Here is a 17,023-nt window from a genome sequence, read left to right as displayed (position 1 = left end):
CGTCAAAGGATGCTTTCCGTTTTTTTGATTGAAATTAGTGAAAGGGGAAATGGAAATTTTCACAGTAATTGTGGCTGCGTCCACAGGGACATGAATAACTGTTTGCTTTTCTTTTTTTCAGAACGTCAGCCAGAAAGAAATCTCTCAAGATTGAGTCTTTTTGAGTAAAGAAGAGAGAAAATGGCGTCAATGTTGCTTAGTCGACAGCTGACCTGTTGCCTGCAACAGAACTCCAGGCTGCTTGTATTTGGTAAGTGTTTTGGTTTGGTTTTTTTTTAAATATTTTCTTGGTTTGTATTTGGTGAGTGTTCACTTTGTGCTGGTGGAGAAAATTCCAGTGTGAACATTGCTGGGGTTTGTCTGTTGGTGTTGAATCTTTCAAGATTTGAAGAATACGCTGTTCTGCATCTTAGATAATGTTGCAGGTGTAGTCCAGAACTGGCCCACAAGGGTGCTGTGATTTTTTGTTTTGTTTTGTTTTTTGTTCTGCAAACAAGATCTTATTTAGATAATTCCACTGTGAACATGCTAACTGAAATAAAACTCTTCAGCCCTTGGAACTCTGCTCTTACAGAGCAATTTTCTGATGCTAGGTGGTGCAGAGGTGAAACAACCATCCATCAAAATCAGTCTTTTTTTGTCTTTGTGCTATGTAGCATGATCCTGCCAGTCTTCCCTTGTGGGGAGGTATTGTGTGACTGACATGAAGAGGTGGCCCTCTCTGGGGATGTGTGTTTCTGCCTCTAGTTAGCCCTAGTACGAAATAAAAACCTACCACACTGCATCAAGCTACTTTCTCTTAAGTGCGTAATCACAAGTTCTTGCTTGGCCCCAGCTTGCAATTCAGCATGTGCATATTAAGCCTGCAGTCTGTGAAATAGATACAAAACCTAAGTTTCTGTTGTCTTTATTGGACAAAGCGGTGTAGAATGTAAGATCTAGCATCCATTTCGTGTGCTCTTGTCCTGAATATAGTATGGCTGAATGGCTGATTCTGTAATAAAGTAAATATTGATGTTTCTTCTCTCCTCCAGCCCTTCTTCTGCAGTGCCACTGTGCTCCTTCTGCCACTGTCACGCACACACAGAACCCTTCCATTTGCTCAGAAACTTAAACATGATTGATTTCCTTTTAAATAATATGCTTTGGGGAGCAACTGACCTTTGGATAAAGAACACAAAGTCTGGTCTTGTAACTATTGGATAAGTATTAGCTCAGTGTTTCAGCACAGGGTGCGCTTCTATTTATGGGAGTGACGCACTGATTGTCGGCGCTGTGCAAGAGCGGTGATCGTTTGGTCGATAGTGGACAATGGAAAGTGCTTGCAGCAACCAGGCCTTCGTTAGCTGTCAGTCCTATGGGCTAGTCTGTCATCTCAGTATCACTTAATGCTCCCTGTCCCTCCCACTGTCTTGCAAACTTCTGTGCTGCTTCCCAATCACAAAGACAAATGTCTTGCAGTTGTGCAAGATACTTGAGATCACTGGAGGGCAGATGTGCTAGCTCACTTGTCCTTTCTCACCACTGCAATGAGGGGGTGTAGATCTTCACTGGGAAAGGAAAGCAACTCCAGGCTCCATTTATCCATCCCTGCTTTCAGGAAACTTGTAAGTGGGAAAGCCTGCTAAAATATTGAAGCAAAGAATAGAGGGCCTCGGCTGCAGGTTGTGTGACAGACCTGCGGCCTTTGGGACTAGATGCTTTGTGTGTGTGTCCAGAGACTAGAAAAGATGGAGCAAGAGGAGAACCCCTCAGCAGAAGGAACTGTATCTTGGCAATTTTTAACCCTGCAACATTCCTGGCTGACAGAATAGTCAGGAGGCTCTGACGCTTACAGCAAAAATTTGAGCTTCAGGCCATTTTTGGGGTGAGCCCCAGCTAAGGTTGCAGTGTCGTTGGTTTCTGCTGGCTCTTAGGGAAATGCTGAGAGTGATATCCAGGAGCTCGCTGTTCCAGAGTGCTCTCCTCCAAGGTATTTTTGAGCACTCGAGTTCAGAGCTTTACAGACTAAAAAAAGAGACTTGTACAGTACTCCCACAAAAATCCTGCAGTGCCATTTGGTCTGTTAATGTTTTTTCTGTGGATACTGAAATGACAGGGTTTGCAAAGGGGGGATGGAGCTGGAGAGGAGGAGAGGACAGATTGCCTCTTGGTAGAAGTCTCTACGTCTGTGGGCTGTCCTGTTTCCATTGTGTGTGTGCATTAAGCACAATAATCCTGTTCGGCTTGAATCTATGATAAATTTATTTACAGAAAGAGATTTTTTCATCATTGATTATTTCTGATTTTTAAAGCAAATGTGAGAGTCAGCATTGTGCTGACCCTGGGCATGAAATAAACTGGTTACTGACAAAAAAAGGCCATGTGAAAAGGAAGGATGTTGGCAAATTCGCATTCACTGCAGCAAAGAATTACATGTGTGTTCACTGTTGTAAAACATGTGGGAACAAAGATAACTAAGCTTCATAGTAATCAAAATATTTCCGGGAACCTTTTCTCTAGTTGTACATGGGGCACAGTGTTTAATTAAGATGGATTTCAAGCCCTCGATCTTTTAAGGAATGTGGGACAAGAGGTAGGCATCCGGTTGGAGAATCTTTTTTACTTAACCATTCCTTGTAGTGTTCTCATTACTAACATAGCGCTGGCCTGTGGCAAGCTAACTAGACGGGGAAAGTTAAAATCATTTAAGTTGATAAAAATGCAAAAGCTAAGCAAAACATATCAAAGTAATATGTAACTTACAAGCTTCGCATTTTTGGGGAGGATTTAAGTGTTTGGAGTCCTTACACCTTCCTTAAAAATAAACCTTAATCAGGTGTGTTTTTATTTTCCTTAAGTATTCAATCTACTTGATAGTTTGTCCCTGAAGTTAAAGTTCACTAGAATTGGCAGGAGGAGGACAGCAGAGTGAGTAGCTAGCCCAATAGTTTTTTACAATGACTCCTGCGTAGTGCTGTCAGTACGGTAACAGGCAGGCAAATCCGAGAAAGGCAGCTGAAGTTGGAGAAATGATGACGTACCTCCCCGTTATGTCCTACCTGAATTGAGTTCTGTTGCTGCTGTCAGCCCAGTGTGCTGCAAGGTGATCACAACTGATAGTCTGAATGTAAATACTTATTCCACTTTGTGCCAGCTCTAGTTTTATCGGCTGTGCCGCTGCAGTAGGAAAGCTGTTGCATTTCCATTCTTCGGAGGCAGGTGAAGATGCAGTCGATTGTTAGCTGGTAGAGTGGTACTGTAAGTATGAGGACAGGCTGGGACTCCATAGATCTAGGTTCAGATTCCTACTGATTACCCCAAGGGGTTGAATTTGTCTGTGAATCTTGAACTGGAAATCATGCCAAAAGGTCAGTTTTCTGCCTTAAGGTAACATCAGTTTGCATTAGTGCATGGCCATGCCCTTCTAGGATGCTGACCTGTTCTTAAAGGTCCCCAGCAGTGCAGCTTCTGCAGCCTCTTCAGGCATCCTGCTGTATTGCTGAACTGACTTTACCTTTAAAACTTTTTTCTAATATTTAACCTAGGTTTCAAAACAGGGAAAAAATCAAATCCTTACTACTTGTCCTACCCTCAAAGGACCTGGAAGCTGAAATGTTTATTTTTTCTTTGCAGCAGCCTTTTATGTATTTGAAACCTATTACCTCCCCCAAGACCTCATAATTTTTTCTCACCTGGTCTAAATGCTGTTTCAGTCTCTCCTCATAGTTCCACTTTTATTCCTCCAGATTTTCTGCACTTTTATTGCAGTCTCCTAAATTGAGTAACTCTGATTGAGGCTGTACTTCACCTATCTCAGACTGTTTTCTATCTCTCTACAGAAGATAATAATGTTTTATCTCACAGGTACCTCACCACCCTCACAGTAAAGAATTTCTTCCTAATATCTACTTGAGATCTACCTTCTGTCAGTTTAAAACCGTTAACCCTCGTCCTATCGCTACATTCCCTGATCCAGAGTCCCTCCCCAGCTTTCCCCTAGGCCCCCTTCAGGTACTGGAAGGGGCTTTAAGGTCTTCCCAGAGCCTTCTCTTCTCCAGGCTGAACAACCCCAACTCTCTCTGCCTGTCCTCACAGCAGAGGTGCTCCAGCCCTCTCATCTTTGTGGCCTCCTCTGGACTCGCTCCAACGGGTCCCTGTCCTTCTTAGGTTGGGGGCCCCAGAGCTGCACGCAGTACTGCAGGTGGGGTCTCACCAGAGCAGAGTAGAGGGGAGAATCACCTCCCTCAACCTGCTGGCCATGCTTTTTTTGATGCAGCCCAGGATACAGGTGGCTTTCTGGGCTGTGAGTGCACATTGCCTGCTCATGTCCAGCTTTTCATCCACCAGTACGCCCAAGTACTCGGCAGGGCTGCTCTCAATCCTTTCATCCCCCAGCCTGTATGGATACTGAGGATTGCCCTGACCCACGTGCAGGACCCTGCACTTGGCCTTGTCAAACCTTATGAGGTTCGTATGGGCCCACCTCTCAAGCTTGTCCAGGTCCCTCTGGATGGTATCGCTTCCCTCCAGCATGTCAACCACTCCACACAGCTTGGTGTTGTTGGGGAAACTTGCTGAGGGTGCACTCAATCCTGCTGTCCATGTCGCTGACAAAGATGTTAAACAGCACCAGTCTCCAGTACCAGGGAAGTTGTGGATTCCCCATCCCTGGAGGTGTTCCAGCCAGGTTGGATGGGGCTTTGAGCAACCTGGTCTAGTGGAAGGTGTCCCTGCCCATGGCAGGGGGTTAAAACCAGATGACCTTTAAGGTCCCTTCCAATTCTAACCATTCTATGATTCTTACTCTTCCTTATGGGAGCTTACACTTCTGTATGGGCTGTTTGGTACTGGACTTTTTTCTTTGTCTTTGGAGAATCCTGTTCCAATAAAATCTCCAGTGTGTATGTGGGAGTACTGAAACACAGACAATCTCATGTGGAACAGCTTCTGATCTTACAGCGTAAGCACTCTGTAAATAGCAATCTCAGTTTTCACAATATTATGCAATAGCGATGTTCGTTTTCCAAACATCTCTAGCTAGCCTGGCCTTTTGCCATTCCATTTCAAGATCTGTTAGTAACAGATTCTACTTGCAACACCTAAAAGAGGACTTGGGGGAAAGCGCAGTCCTCCTACTTTTGGCTGTCAGGGCCTCCACGCGTTAAAAATTCTGTCTGGAGGGTGGTTTGATAGACACGGTGGAGTGGAAGTTACAGGCATGCATGGGAGATTGCCTTTCTACACTTGCACAGGGCAGCGGTGCTATGGCACATGTAATGTGCCTCCTTGGGGAGCTTTCACTTTACACTTTTCATAGCAAAACACTTGCATTTGAGAGATCTGGTATACCAGCGTTTATTTTCACTTATCTTCTTTTCTTTTTTTCCCTTGGCGTAGTTCCTTCTCTTAATTACACTGGTGTAATTTCAGTGTCTCCACTGGAGTTTCTCCCAGGTAATGTCCAGTTGTTGTACACTCAGGAACTGTGATTATATGAGTGTTATTTGTGGTCAAACATATCGGAGCTTTAAGCACTTTCTTTCTAGGCCTGCGTTGAACCCAGCTCTTGTTAGCAGAGATCGCTACTTAGCACAGAGACCTGCTAACAGTAGTGCTCTTTGTGACTACCAACATCACAAAATGTTGGAAGGGTGTACTTATATTAATTATGTTGCTATAGCAATGTGGTACTTTGTTAAAAATTGCTGAGTGAGACACCTGGTGAGTGATGAGGGCAGCTTAGAAAAGAGAAGGTGGAAAATGAGCTTTTCTGTCTGCTATCAAATGATGACATCCTGTTAGATGGAAAGGAAGAATGTGATAATTTGCTGATTTTACCCAAGTGTTTAGAAAGATGATGTGTGTTGCATAGAGCAAAGAAGGAAGAAAAGTAGAATTTAGCCTATCGTGCCCACCTTCTTTAAATGGGATGGGTAGAAAATTCTCAGCAAATCATTCAGCTAATGTGTTCGCTGATAATTAGGCTTATTAATAGTACATACATTTGGTTTTTTACTTTTGCCATGATGTGAAGAGATAGATTTGTTTACCAGAGAAGAAAAAGGTGCTGTTCTTGGTCACATTAGGTAAATGTAATTTAAGAGCTTTCCTAATGCTTCTTCAGAGAGGGACACTCTTCCGTAGCCCATTACATCTACACACTTTTAAGATGAGAGCTGAGGTCACGTCATCTGGTCCTGTTCTTAAGTTAAGCTAACATAACACAAGAAACCCTTTTCCTGTTGCAGTTTGGTCATAGACCTCCACAGAAAGTCAGTGGATTGACTTGCTCTATTGGCTCAAGAGCATAACTTTAATTAAACATCTAGGTACTGATTTACATATATAGTGTAATATGAATTTAAGAAGAGTAACATAAAATTGTGTTTTAAAAAAAATATTTGTGAGGATGTTCAGGCCAGTAATATATTTCTGCGGAGCTTCTGCCTTTTCTTTTGAAGAAATTTTAAAATAAAAAAGCCATCAGGCTGTCTTCATGGAGGAGTTAGAACAGTACAGGTACATCAGTATCAACAGCAACAGGCTGTCATGTGGATGTTCTGTCAGTCCATCAGTGACAAAGTCATAGCGAACATAGACACTGTGGAGTTTTGTTGAAGAATTTCAGCTCCCCCATTTGAGGAAACACGGATCCACTTGACCCTTGTGGCATTTTCTGTATTCTAGATCTTTTATTACAAAGGTAATGCTGTTAGTTCACTGAAGGACTAGGCAGCAGGGATTCTTAATTCTTGAAAATACCTTGTTTGGACATAATAAGAATCTCAGTTTTTATCTATCCCATCTCTACTGTCTTTTGGAGAGGCAAAGAGCAGTGTTCAAAACCAAGACCTGAAGTGGAAACGTCTAAACTCATCAGTATCAAATTGGTTACGGGTTGACTTCAGGGCTTCTATTGCAGAGTAAGTTGATCTTAAAAAGTCAAATAGGAATAATTTGGGCTAAGTTGTAAAGTACATTGAGTACCCTCAAGAGAGAAATGCCAGCTGAGCAGAGCACAGTGCAGTTTACTGGGGGAGGAAACACTGCGGTGAGAGATCTGCTTTACTTGCATCATTAGGAGACTGCAGTGCTGACACATGGGGTGGGGGAAGCAAGAGAGACAGAGCATGGCCTCTGGGCTGAAATCCTCCTCAAGGCAAAACAAAGCAGGTATGGATGTGGCCCTTCATCACGCAGCAACCAGGTGCTTGGAAAAGCCATTGCAGGAGAGCGATCCCCCTCCCCGAGCCACCCCTTTCTGCAGGGCCTCGGCCAGCTGGAAGCAGGAGGCAGCCCCCTGCCCTGTGGGTGGTGGGGGCGGCAGGACACGGTTGGGCAGAGTGTCCAGGGACAAAAAGCTGGCGAGTTTCCATGCAGGGGGTGGGCAGACTGCCGTTCACCAGGGCTCTGATGCCTGAGCCTCTTGAGAGCGGTCTGAGCTCCACGTTTGGCCTGTATGAGAGGGGCAGCCTGCCAGGCTCTACCTGTGCGTGCCACAACAAGGGACACTGAGATTGAGCTCTGCAGGAGCCAGCCATTAGACTATCATAAAAATTCCCGATCAGAGTCTCAATTTACTTGGATGAGAGTAAGGGAAGAAAAAAAAGAGTTGAAATGGGGGGAAGGCAGGAGAACCATGTTTTTGTGTTCTTAACGTTTGGGTTGTTTTGTTTATTTTTAACCAATCCTGTGAACAAGTATGCATATCTGATGAGTAGTGAAGTGGGCTATTTGGAATACATCTGTTGACCTTGCTAGCAGTTGTGTGAGTTTGTGCCAATCATATATGTTATACTCTCAAAGGGAGAAAAGCTTCATTAAAAAATAAAAAGTTTGAGGATTAACTCCACTTTGGTTTTAACTTTTTTTTTCAAAGGCTTTGTTAGTATGTTGAGGCTATAGTTTTTTTGAGGGTTTTGTTCTAGCCAGTATTTTTGATCCTCTATCTAAGAGGAAGGAAAAAAAACAACCCGCTTTTCAAAACCCTTTGATCTGGTAACACAGGACATTTTCATTTTATTTACGGCAAGCTGTTCCTTCAAATTCAAACCATAGCTTTTGCCTTAGCTAGGAGGTGGAACAACTCTTTGGCAAGGACCAATAAATCGGTATAACTGCCATTATACTGCTGTTAATAAAATGAGATACTCTGTGGGGTCCCGAAAACAAGTATATAAAATTAAATTTGTATCAGTGAATGAGCCCAGAGATCACTTGCTGGTAGGGCATGATGACGCGCAGCATGCTTTAGGAGATACCAAGCAATGAAGGGAAACCTGTCACTTATGTTGCTCACTTTTTAGATGGCTCTGGTTTGCTGACTTACTGAAAATTATTGTGGTTTGGATAAGCTGCTCCTGAAGCTGTTGTTTAAAAAAAGAATGTCTCACAATTTGACCAACATTACTAATTTGATAAAAATGATCTTTAAAACAACTCTTCTTCTGGGGAGACAAGTGTGGTTTAGTTTTGCTTGACCAGTCTTTGCTGTACATGAAAACCCATGTGTTGATAGACACAAGCTGTGCCGGAATGAATTAGTGCAGCACTGCACAGCAAAATACTCTTCATTTTTAATTGCCCATATGTGTCCTTAGCAAATATCTAGTTCAACATACCTGTGCAAGAGAGGCTGTGGCATAAACAGTAGCAAAAAGATGATGATGATCTCTGAAGCAAGCTGAGTGGTCCTGGTCTGTGTTTGTTACACAGCCTGCCTGATGGAAGCATTCTCCTCTTGACTTGTGGTGCTAAACAAGTTAGGACAAAAGGAAAATATTCTCCAAATGGATTCCCTGCTGTACAGCTCAGTAAATATATGTGTTTTCATAGGGGAGACTGTGCCCTTTGTGACATCCACAACAGAACTTTCTTAGAGAAATAATTAATTTTATGTTTAACTTAGAATCCTCATCTGTTAAAATATTTTGCAGGTTGTCCTTTAGGGGAGTGGAAGAGGGAAAATGTTATCCACACTTCATGGGTGATGGCCAGGAAATCTTTGACTGTTGGTCTTGGTTTTAGAGCCTGGCGGTCTTGCGTGTTTGCAGGAGTGGCTTGGTTGTTAACAGAAGAGGAGACCTTAATCACTGTCCAAACAAGTGCATTTTTACAAGAACTCAGTTAAAAAGACTAAGGAAGGCAGTGTGCCTGTGTAAGCTGCTGCTCAGGATGGGAGGAGGCTGGAAGACGGATGGAGGGGACATGGTGGCACAGGGTCTCTGGTGCAGAGCACTAGGCAAGGCTGGCGAGGAGGAGGACCATGCATGTGGGTTGTAGATCACCTGTCTTAAATTCGCAGCTATGTCAAACAATTCCAAGTACACTGCTGGATTTCCATATCTTTCTTGTTACTGCTGACTACTAAAATGTGCTATATATTCTGTGCCTCTCTTGGTGCTTTCCCTTTTATCATATCAAATAGTACCCAGAGCCTGGGGGGAGGGAGAGAAAAGGACATGGGAGAAGGAGAAATGTTTGCTGTTGGTTTGCTGCGATCTCCGTCGGGGAAGGAGCAGGGTGCACAAAAGGGTTCGTTTGGGCTCTTTTTCCTTTTTAGAATTCATAGCATGTCTAATAAATCTGCAGCTTTATTGGCTGTGAATTGTGTTGTTTTTGATCTTTTATATGCAGTAGCTTTTTTTCCCCAGTGGAGCAGTTGTCATGCGGTCCCCAATTTACATGAGTGCTAAACAGAATGACACAAAAATGAAGTGGCGTTGCTGTAACGAAACCTATTAATAGCTTAGCAGAGAGGCACTGACGCATCTCGGATATAACACTTGGAATTAAAGCTGAGGAGAATAATCATCTTAGCAGACTAAGTTTTCCCAAAATGAGCAGTGAATTTAAGTGCTCAGTTAGCGATGCTTTCAAAGGGCTGGGATTTTTCAGATAAAGTTTCTCAAAATCGGGCTTCCTTGAGACGTCTCAACCCAGACTGGCACAAACTGAGGCAAACATCTTTATTCCCTGTTGGAAATTTTGGCGTCTCCCCTTCTGCACCTCTGCCAGACTGGGGCGTGTTGTGTTGTTTTAGCATCAGGCAGTGCTGCCCCAATGGTGGTGAATGGTAACTTCAGACTGTGCTGCTCTGAATCCAGCCCGGCAGGAGCTGGGATCGCCCGGCTGCCAGTGGGGAGCGAGGCACCCTGACCCACAGCTTGGCTTTCCACTGCGGGGAAGGACAGCTAAGGATCGTCATTCTGGGCTATCCAAATTGCACCAACTTAAAAATGCCTGTCACAGACTAAAATAAATGAAGCCCTCATCTTCCAGGTGTTGATCTGGTCCAAGTGTGATACCCCTAATTTAAGCATATTAAAATTAATTTGTTGTTGATATTGTGCTGGGTGGAGGCCTGCAGGCACTTCATGACAAAAATGTAATTGTTAGGAACATTACTTCAGTTCAACGCTTAACCACAGTATACAGAGCAAGCTCATGGTCCCCTGCGGCTCACCTTGGTAGAGCTCTTGAGTCTGTACTCCCTCTGTTGAAAATGTACAATTCCCATGGTATCCTGTAATCCCCGTAATGGAATATATACGTATTTGGAATATATGCTTACCAGAACCGTCTCTGTCATATGAAGCATGCCTAAACCCTGTATTTTGAAACAGTTACTTCAGAAATGTAAGCAGAGCCTGTTTTGCTTTCATTAAGATGCCAAGTTTATGATGATCCCCTAATTACACACGTAGATAAAGAACAGCAAGGTCAGAGGCAGGATCTGAGGAAAAACTGTCACTATTTTTGACCCAGATTGCAGAGCTGCACTTCAAAATGTTGGATTCATGTGAGATTTGAATTTATTTTAAACACAGCCATTTACCTTTCTGAAACAAGTCTTTCCCAAACGGTATTCTTTGGGCTGTTGCAGAACATCACAGTGGTTTTTGCCTGTGGATTCTATCAGGCTTTTCCATTATTACTGATAGTGAATGAAACCATCTCTGCATAGGAGTGGGGAATTTACAGCAAAGGCTTGCTAAAGGTGTAATGGACAGACTCAGCAGCAGAGATGGAAACATATGTGCTCTTAGTCCTCCTGTCCTTTGCAATAGGATTTCCTTCTGTTTCTCTAGGGTTGCCTTGTCATTTCACTTGATTTTTTTAGGTTTTTTTTAAAGCTACCTCATCGGTTTTAGTTTTATTTTAACACTTGTCAAGGATGAGGTATTTAGTTCACTGCAGACAGTACGATGTAATTGGTCTCATCTGTCAAGTGTTCTCAGTCAGGTAAGGCATGGATATTTATTCTGAGCGGAGAGCACAGCAAATATGGTCTGTACTCAGGTTTTCATTATTTCTTACAGGACACAGATATATCAGTCAAGCTGCAGCTAAAATTGATGTGGATTTTGATTATGATGGACCTCTCATGAAGACAGAAGTTCCTGGACCGCGATCTAGAGTAAGTTCCCAAAGTATAGTAACTTGTAGTTTTTGTTTCTTTAGCAGTGTTTAGCTTGCTAGAAAACAAATTTCTTTCCAAACCTTAAATCTGATATGAATAAACATCATTTCACAACAGTCTATGCCCGCTTTTATCAAGATCCTGAGAATAAAAAGCTCATGAATGAAATGCCCCTCTCAGAGAGAGATCTGAATCTCAACTGCCAACTTCCCGTATGAAGTAATTGAAAGCAAAAGAGCATGAGTTGGTTGAAACATCTCATCAGATTTGGTTACTTGTGCTCATGCTGAAATAGAATTTTAGCTGTCCTTTTATGATGTGAAATAACGCTTTGGTTTTGAAATGAAGCAAGAGTTTCAATTAGCTGGACGTTATTTTACTCTGGCAGAGTCAGTATTTATATGTGTGGTGCTGTGTGGTTTTGTTGTTTGTTTTTGTTTTTAAAAATGCCACAGTTAATAGTTTTGACTGTCATATTGGCAAGATGCACTATCAAAGTTCATGTGGCAAGTAGAGTTGCCTGGTAAGCCCATAGGACTGCAGGTTTTGCATATGATTTATGTCATCATAAAAAAGAAATGTACATTCTTCTTCAGTATTTGGTAATTACATGCGTGAGACTCTTTGTTTGTTTTTCTACAGGAGTTAATGAAGCAGCTGAATGGAATTCAGGTAATTTGACAAGTTTTCTGAGTTCGGGGCGTGTTAGTACTATGATTTCAGAAGCTATTTAAAATCCTGTTTTGTATGTTTAACTCCATACCAAAAAAAAAGTTGAAACATTGACTCCAGGTTTGCATGCCCAGTGTATTATGTGTGGTATATACACGCATTTGAATAAAATCTTTTTTACTATATTTTGAATACTGCAGAATCATTTTGCTAGGATCAATGATTTTTCTTTAAACACTATATGTGCCTTTTGAATTGTTAAGAAGCAGCCAGTGAAAATATGTATATTTGAGCTTAAAAGTATGTCAACCTAAGTGCATATTGCCTTCCCAAGATGAGCAATTTCTCAAAGTCTGTGCTTCGTTTCTGTAGAAAAAGTGTGTACTTGCCCTTTTAACAGTCCCTCTATAAAAGTAGCTCTACGGTTAATTCCCATGCAATGAATATAATCATGGAGTCACGGAATAGTTTGGGTTGGAAGGGACCTTTAAAGGCCATCTAGTCCAACCCCCCTGCAATGAGCAGGGACATCATCAGCTAAATCAGGTTTCTCAGAGCCCAGTCCAACCTGACCTTGAATGTTTCCAGGGATGGGGCATGGACGAACTCGCTGGGTAATGTGTCTTTCTATCTTATTGTTAGATATTTTTTTTTTCAGATTTTGCTGTATAACCATTAGTTGCACCTTCGTACACACTGCTACTTTTTAAAACGTTAATTGTTTGTTTTTTCCTTTAAGAATGCAGAAGCTGTACACTTTTTTTGCAATTATGAAGAGAGCCGAGGGAACTACCTCGTAGATGTAGATGGCAATCGCATGCTGGATCTCTACTCTCAGATTTCATCCATCCCAATAGGTAGGAGACATTTGTACCAAAACTTGTTGCTTTTGTGCTCAAACCGTCATTTCCTTATCTTAGTCCCTTCCAGAGAAGTTGTCTGATTAAAAAAAACAAAGCTTGACAGATTGTATGCCTTGTTGCGATCAGGGTACACCTCACTGCTGTGTATTATGTAGTGGTGTTTTTGAATAGCTGAAGAAACTAAAAATTCAGTACTTACAGCTCACTTGCAGTACCTAGTGGTACCTGGAAGATGCTCTAGTATTAATTTTAATATGCGAGTTCTATAATTTAGGTTGTCTTTGCTTGGATTTGTGTACTTTGTGATTCTGTAACAGTATGTTACTGTTTTAAACATTACAAATATAACATTTTAACACTAAATTATATGCTTTAGTTAACATTTCTATCTCAAAAGAGCTGAAAAGGAGTTGGAAACAAGACCAAACACTGAACTGTGGTGCTGAGTGAAAGCAAAGGTGGCAGATCAGTCAAGCTGAGGGACCGAAAAATGGACTTGTCAAGTCTTTGGGAAAGTCGGTCGATTTTTTTTGTGCAACATTTCAAAAAGGAAAAGGGTCCCCAACATAAGAAGGACACAGACCTGTTGGAGTGTGTCCAATCGAGGCACAGGCTTGAGAGGATTGAAAGGATTGAGAGCAGCCCTGCTGAGAAGGACTTGGGGGTACTGGTGGATGAAAAGCTGGACATGAGCAGGCAATGTGCACTCACAGCCCAGAAAGCCACCTGTATCCTGGGCTGCATCAAAAGAAGCATGGCCAGCAGGTTGAGGGAGGTGATTCTCCCCTCTACTCTGCTCTGGTGAGACCCCACCTGCAGTACTGCGTGCAGCTCTGGGGCCCCCAACCTAAGAAGGACAGGGACCCGTTGGAGCGAGTCCAGAGGAGGCCACAAAGATGAGAGGGCTGGAGCACCTCTGCTGTGAGGACAGGCAGAGAGAGTTGGGGTTGTTCAGCCTGGAGAAGAGAAGGCTCTGGGAAGACCTTAAAGCCCCTTCCAGTACCTGAAGGGGGCCTAGGGGAAAGCTGGGGAGGGACTCTGGATCAGGGAATGTAGCGATAGGACGAGGGTTAACGGTTTTAAACTGACAGAAGGTAGATCTCAAGTAGATATTAGGAAGAAATTCTTTACTGTGAGGGTGGTGAGACCCTGGCCCAGGTTGCCCAGAGAAGCTGTGCTGCCCCATCCCTGGAGGTGTTCAAGGCCAGGTTGGACGGGGCTTTGAGGAGCCTGGTCTGGTGGGAGGTGTCCCTGCCCAGGGCAGGGGGGTGGAACGGGGTGAGCTTTAAGGTCCCTTCCAACTCAAACCATTCTATGATTCCTCAGGAACTGTAGTACAGTGTTTCATACAGCTTCTCAGATAATGGCTCTATCATCTGTAACAACAAGAAGGAAGTGGAAATTTAATACTTACCAGCTGACCTAAATCTAAATGAACACAAAACATTAATTTTTTTTTTTTAAGTTGTACTGAATGGTGAGACTGCCTATCTGAAGCTGCAGGACTAATAATGTCCCTCTTGGTGACAGTTAGGTTCTAGACTGGGACACCAAAACAAGATCACAAGGTGCTTGTTAGTAATCCGTGCTTATCTCTCTGCAAGGAAATCCAATAAAACCTTTTATGAAATCTGTCAGAACTCCCCAAGATTTAATAATGATCTGCTACACTAAAATATATTTTTCAGCAGTGGTTGAGAGGTATTAAGTCCCTGTGCGGAGAGATAAGAATTAAGGTATAAAAAACCTCTAGGTAAAGATGTTCTGGGTTGCTTCTTGCTGAAAAACAAAAATTAAAATGGTTTTTTACCACATGGTTTTTGGGAATTTGTAGCAGAACATACTCCTTTAAACCTGTACCTAATCTGCCTAATAGAGGTAGAAAGCCCAGTGAGCTAAGTGCAGGAGGGGATTCTATTGATGCGTTTATTAGCAAACATCCTGGAATAGCAAATGGAACAATCTGTTTTTCAGTGCTGGGAAGCTCTGGTTTTGTTTGGGGAGATGCAGAGAGGTGTAGTTTGCTATTATTGACAGCAGCCTGCTGCTCAGTTCAGATGGACTCTTTGGGCTTTCTCTGTCTCATTATTTTAGCAGCCTCCAGGGTTTTTTTTCCTTTTGCAGACAGGCACATTCATGAGCCTGGAGGACACGTAGTCTCCTGTCGTGTTGATCTAGACACACGGCAAGAGTGATGAAGCAGGTGCCCTTCTCTTAAGAGCCAGCTCTGTCACTTATAGGAATGTATTTGAGAGTGGATTCGTAAAGCTACAAACCCTTGCACTGGTGATGGCAATGAAACAAGTTACTGTCTGTTTTGCCATCTTGGCCTAGAGCTTTTTGACTTTGTCTGCCATAGTTATGTAAGTTATTTAGCCATTTAGTTCTTCCTAGTGTTAGTTTTATGTCTATGAACCCACATACTAGTTCAACATCTTTCTACACGCAGACCTACTCATTCAGAAACAGTCAGGCTTTAAGGATTCTCTCTTCTTTTCCTGGGGCCTCTTTGAGGATGCACCAGCAGAAGGAACAGCATGAAGACCAGGCCACTCGGCCTGAAGTGAAGAGAATGGGAGAGACATCTTGGGTGGGTGGGAGAGGGTACGTTATGGATAACAGACTCCTTGAATTTGTGTCAACGTGAGAGAAGATGCAGAGATCTCTGTGTCCTTCATGCATCATAACACCAGCAACAGAATTACATGTTTTGACAAGCAATACCAGAGTTAATGGTTAAGATTTCTAAGCAATGGTAGCTATTTATGACAAACTTCTGGAAGGTTTAGCGTAGAGATTTCTAAAACAGCAGATGTACTCTCAAAGGTGCTCTCAGCGGTAGCCATAGCTCTCAGTGACACTGCATTCAGCTGTGTCATTCCCTCTAGCCCAACAGTTCTTCCCATGACAGCAGATGCAATGCAGATTTAGTTGTCTGTGTCCCAAATAACCGCTTGTATTATCTTCATAATAATTTTAACAGATTCTTTGCAGCATGACATGCAGTTAAGACAATCTGGATATTTCCTTGTTCTGAACAAAAACATTCAAAACGGAATTTATAATTGATTTATTAACGCGGTAGCCTAATGCTCCATTGCTCAGACAGGATAATCAGGGGTATTGTCATTCAACTAGAATGAGGAGTTCAGCGGCATGATAAGCTTTTCTAATAAAATTAGAGCAGTCTGACTTCTTGAGCAGTAGGGAAGATGAGGTTTCCAACTGTTTCTACAAGGGAATATAAAATACGATGTTAATATCTGGCTTTGCCATTTCATACATTAGAAATCAGGCTTAAAATTAAATTTTCTGTGCTCCTTTGGTGAAGTTTTTTTTCATTTTTTTTTTACATCAGATATGTTGGTTTACCTGTAAGCAAGCAACTTATACCATCGAATATCAATGAGTATAAATTAAGCACCTATTGTGTTAAACCTAAAACATCCCTAGTGCCTTGATGTTTCTGTGTAAAAAGGATAAATTGTTGCATCTTTGTCCAACTAAAAATTTGTCAAAGTAAGGAAAACGGGAAGCAAAAAAAAGCTGGTCACGAGAGAAGGTGAAAAGTGCAGAATCTCCGTCTTTAATACAAGACAGCAATTTATCAAACGGGTTTTTTTATGGTGATGCACAGCTGAGGTATCTAAATCTATGACTGAGAAGGAAAGATTTCCGGACAGATGTCATGGAACAACTAATGGGTAGTGGTGGGTTAGAGATTTGGGTGCTTATTAGTCCCTGAGTTTCAAGTGTATGGCTGTCTGTGTAGATAGCCTCTTCCTCCTGGTAGGATTGCTAGCGATCATGCGTGAGCACCTGCAGTATGCAGGGGTGGGATATGCATCTTCAGGCGTGCAAATAAATGTGAATGTGTGTATATGTGAAAGCCCAGATAATGTAGAGGCCAGTACATGTACGTCTCAAAACAAGTGTGGCAGCATCTTGCGCAGAGAGAGCATTTAGATAGCTTTGTAGAGGATACTGGTGATGAATGCCATCCAACTGCGACAGATGTCAAGGAGCTCTGTCGAGCCATTGGCAAAACTCTGCTGGAGTCCCAGGTCTTGTCCCTGCTGGGTCC

The 17,023-nt window shown here is 42.5% G+C and overlaps 1 protein-coding gene across 5 annotated transcripts in view; it reads left to right on the top strand.

Moving 5' to 3' along the window:
- Nucleotides 1-17,023, top strand: part of ABAT (4-aminobutyrate aminotransferase) — a 59,266-nt gene that overhangs the window by 25,065 nt on the left and 17,178 nt on the right. For all 5 annotated transcript variants that reach the window (XM_074598897.1, XM_074598894.1, XM_074598898.1 and 2 more), the window contains exons 2-5: nucleotides 122-250; nucleotides 11,304-11,401; nucleotides 12,047-12,076; nucleotides 12,816-12,933. In XM_074598897.1, coding sequence (XP_074454998.1) covers nucleotides 181-250; nucleotides 11,304-11,401; nucleotides 12,047-12,076; nucleotides 12,816-12,933 — 316 coding nt within the window. In that variant the 5' untranslated portion in view covers nucleotides 122-180. The remainder of the gene's footprint in view (nucleotides 1-121; nucleotides 251-11,303; nucleotides 11,402-12,046; nucleotides 12,077-12,815; nucleotides 12,934-17,023) is intronic.

Source organism: Larus michahellis, chromosome 8 (genome assembly GCF_964199755.1).
Source record: "Larus michahellis chromosome 8, bLarMic1.1, whole genome shotgun sequence".
In the NCBI taxonomy this organism is placed as follows: domain Eukaryota; kingdom Metazoa; phylum Chordata; class Aves; order Charadriiformes; family Laridae; genus Larus; species Larus michahellis.
The sequence above is the reverse complement of the archived record's forward strand: the minus strand, read 5'-3'. Positions and strand labels throughout refer to the sequence as shown.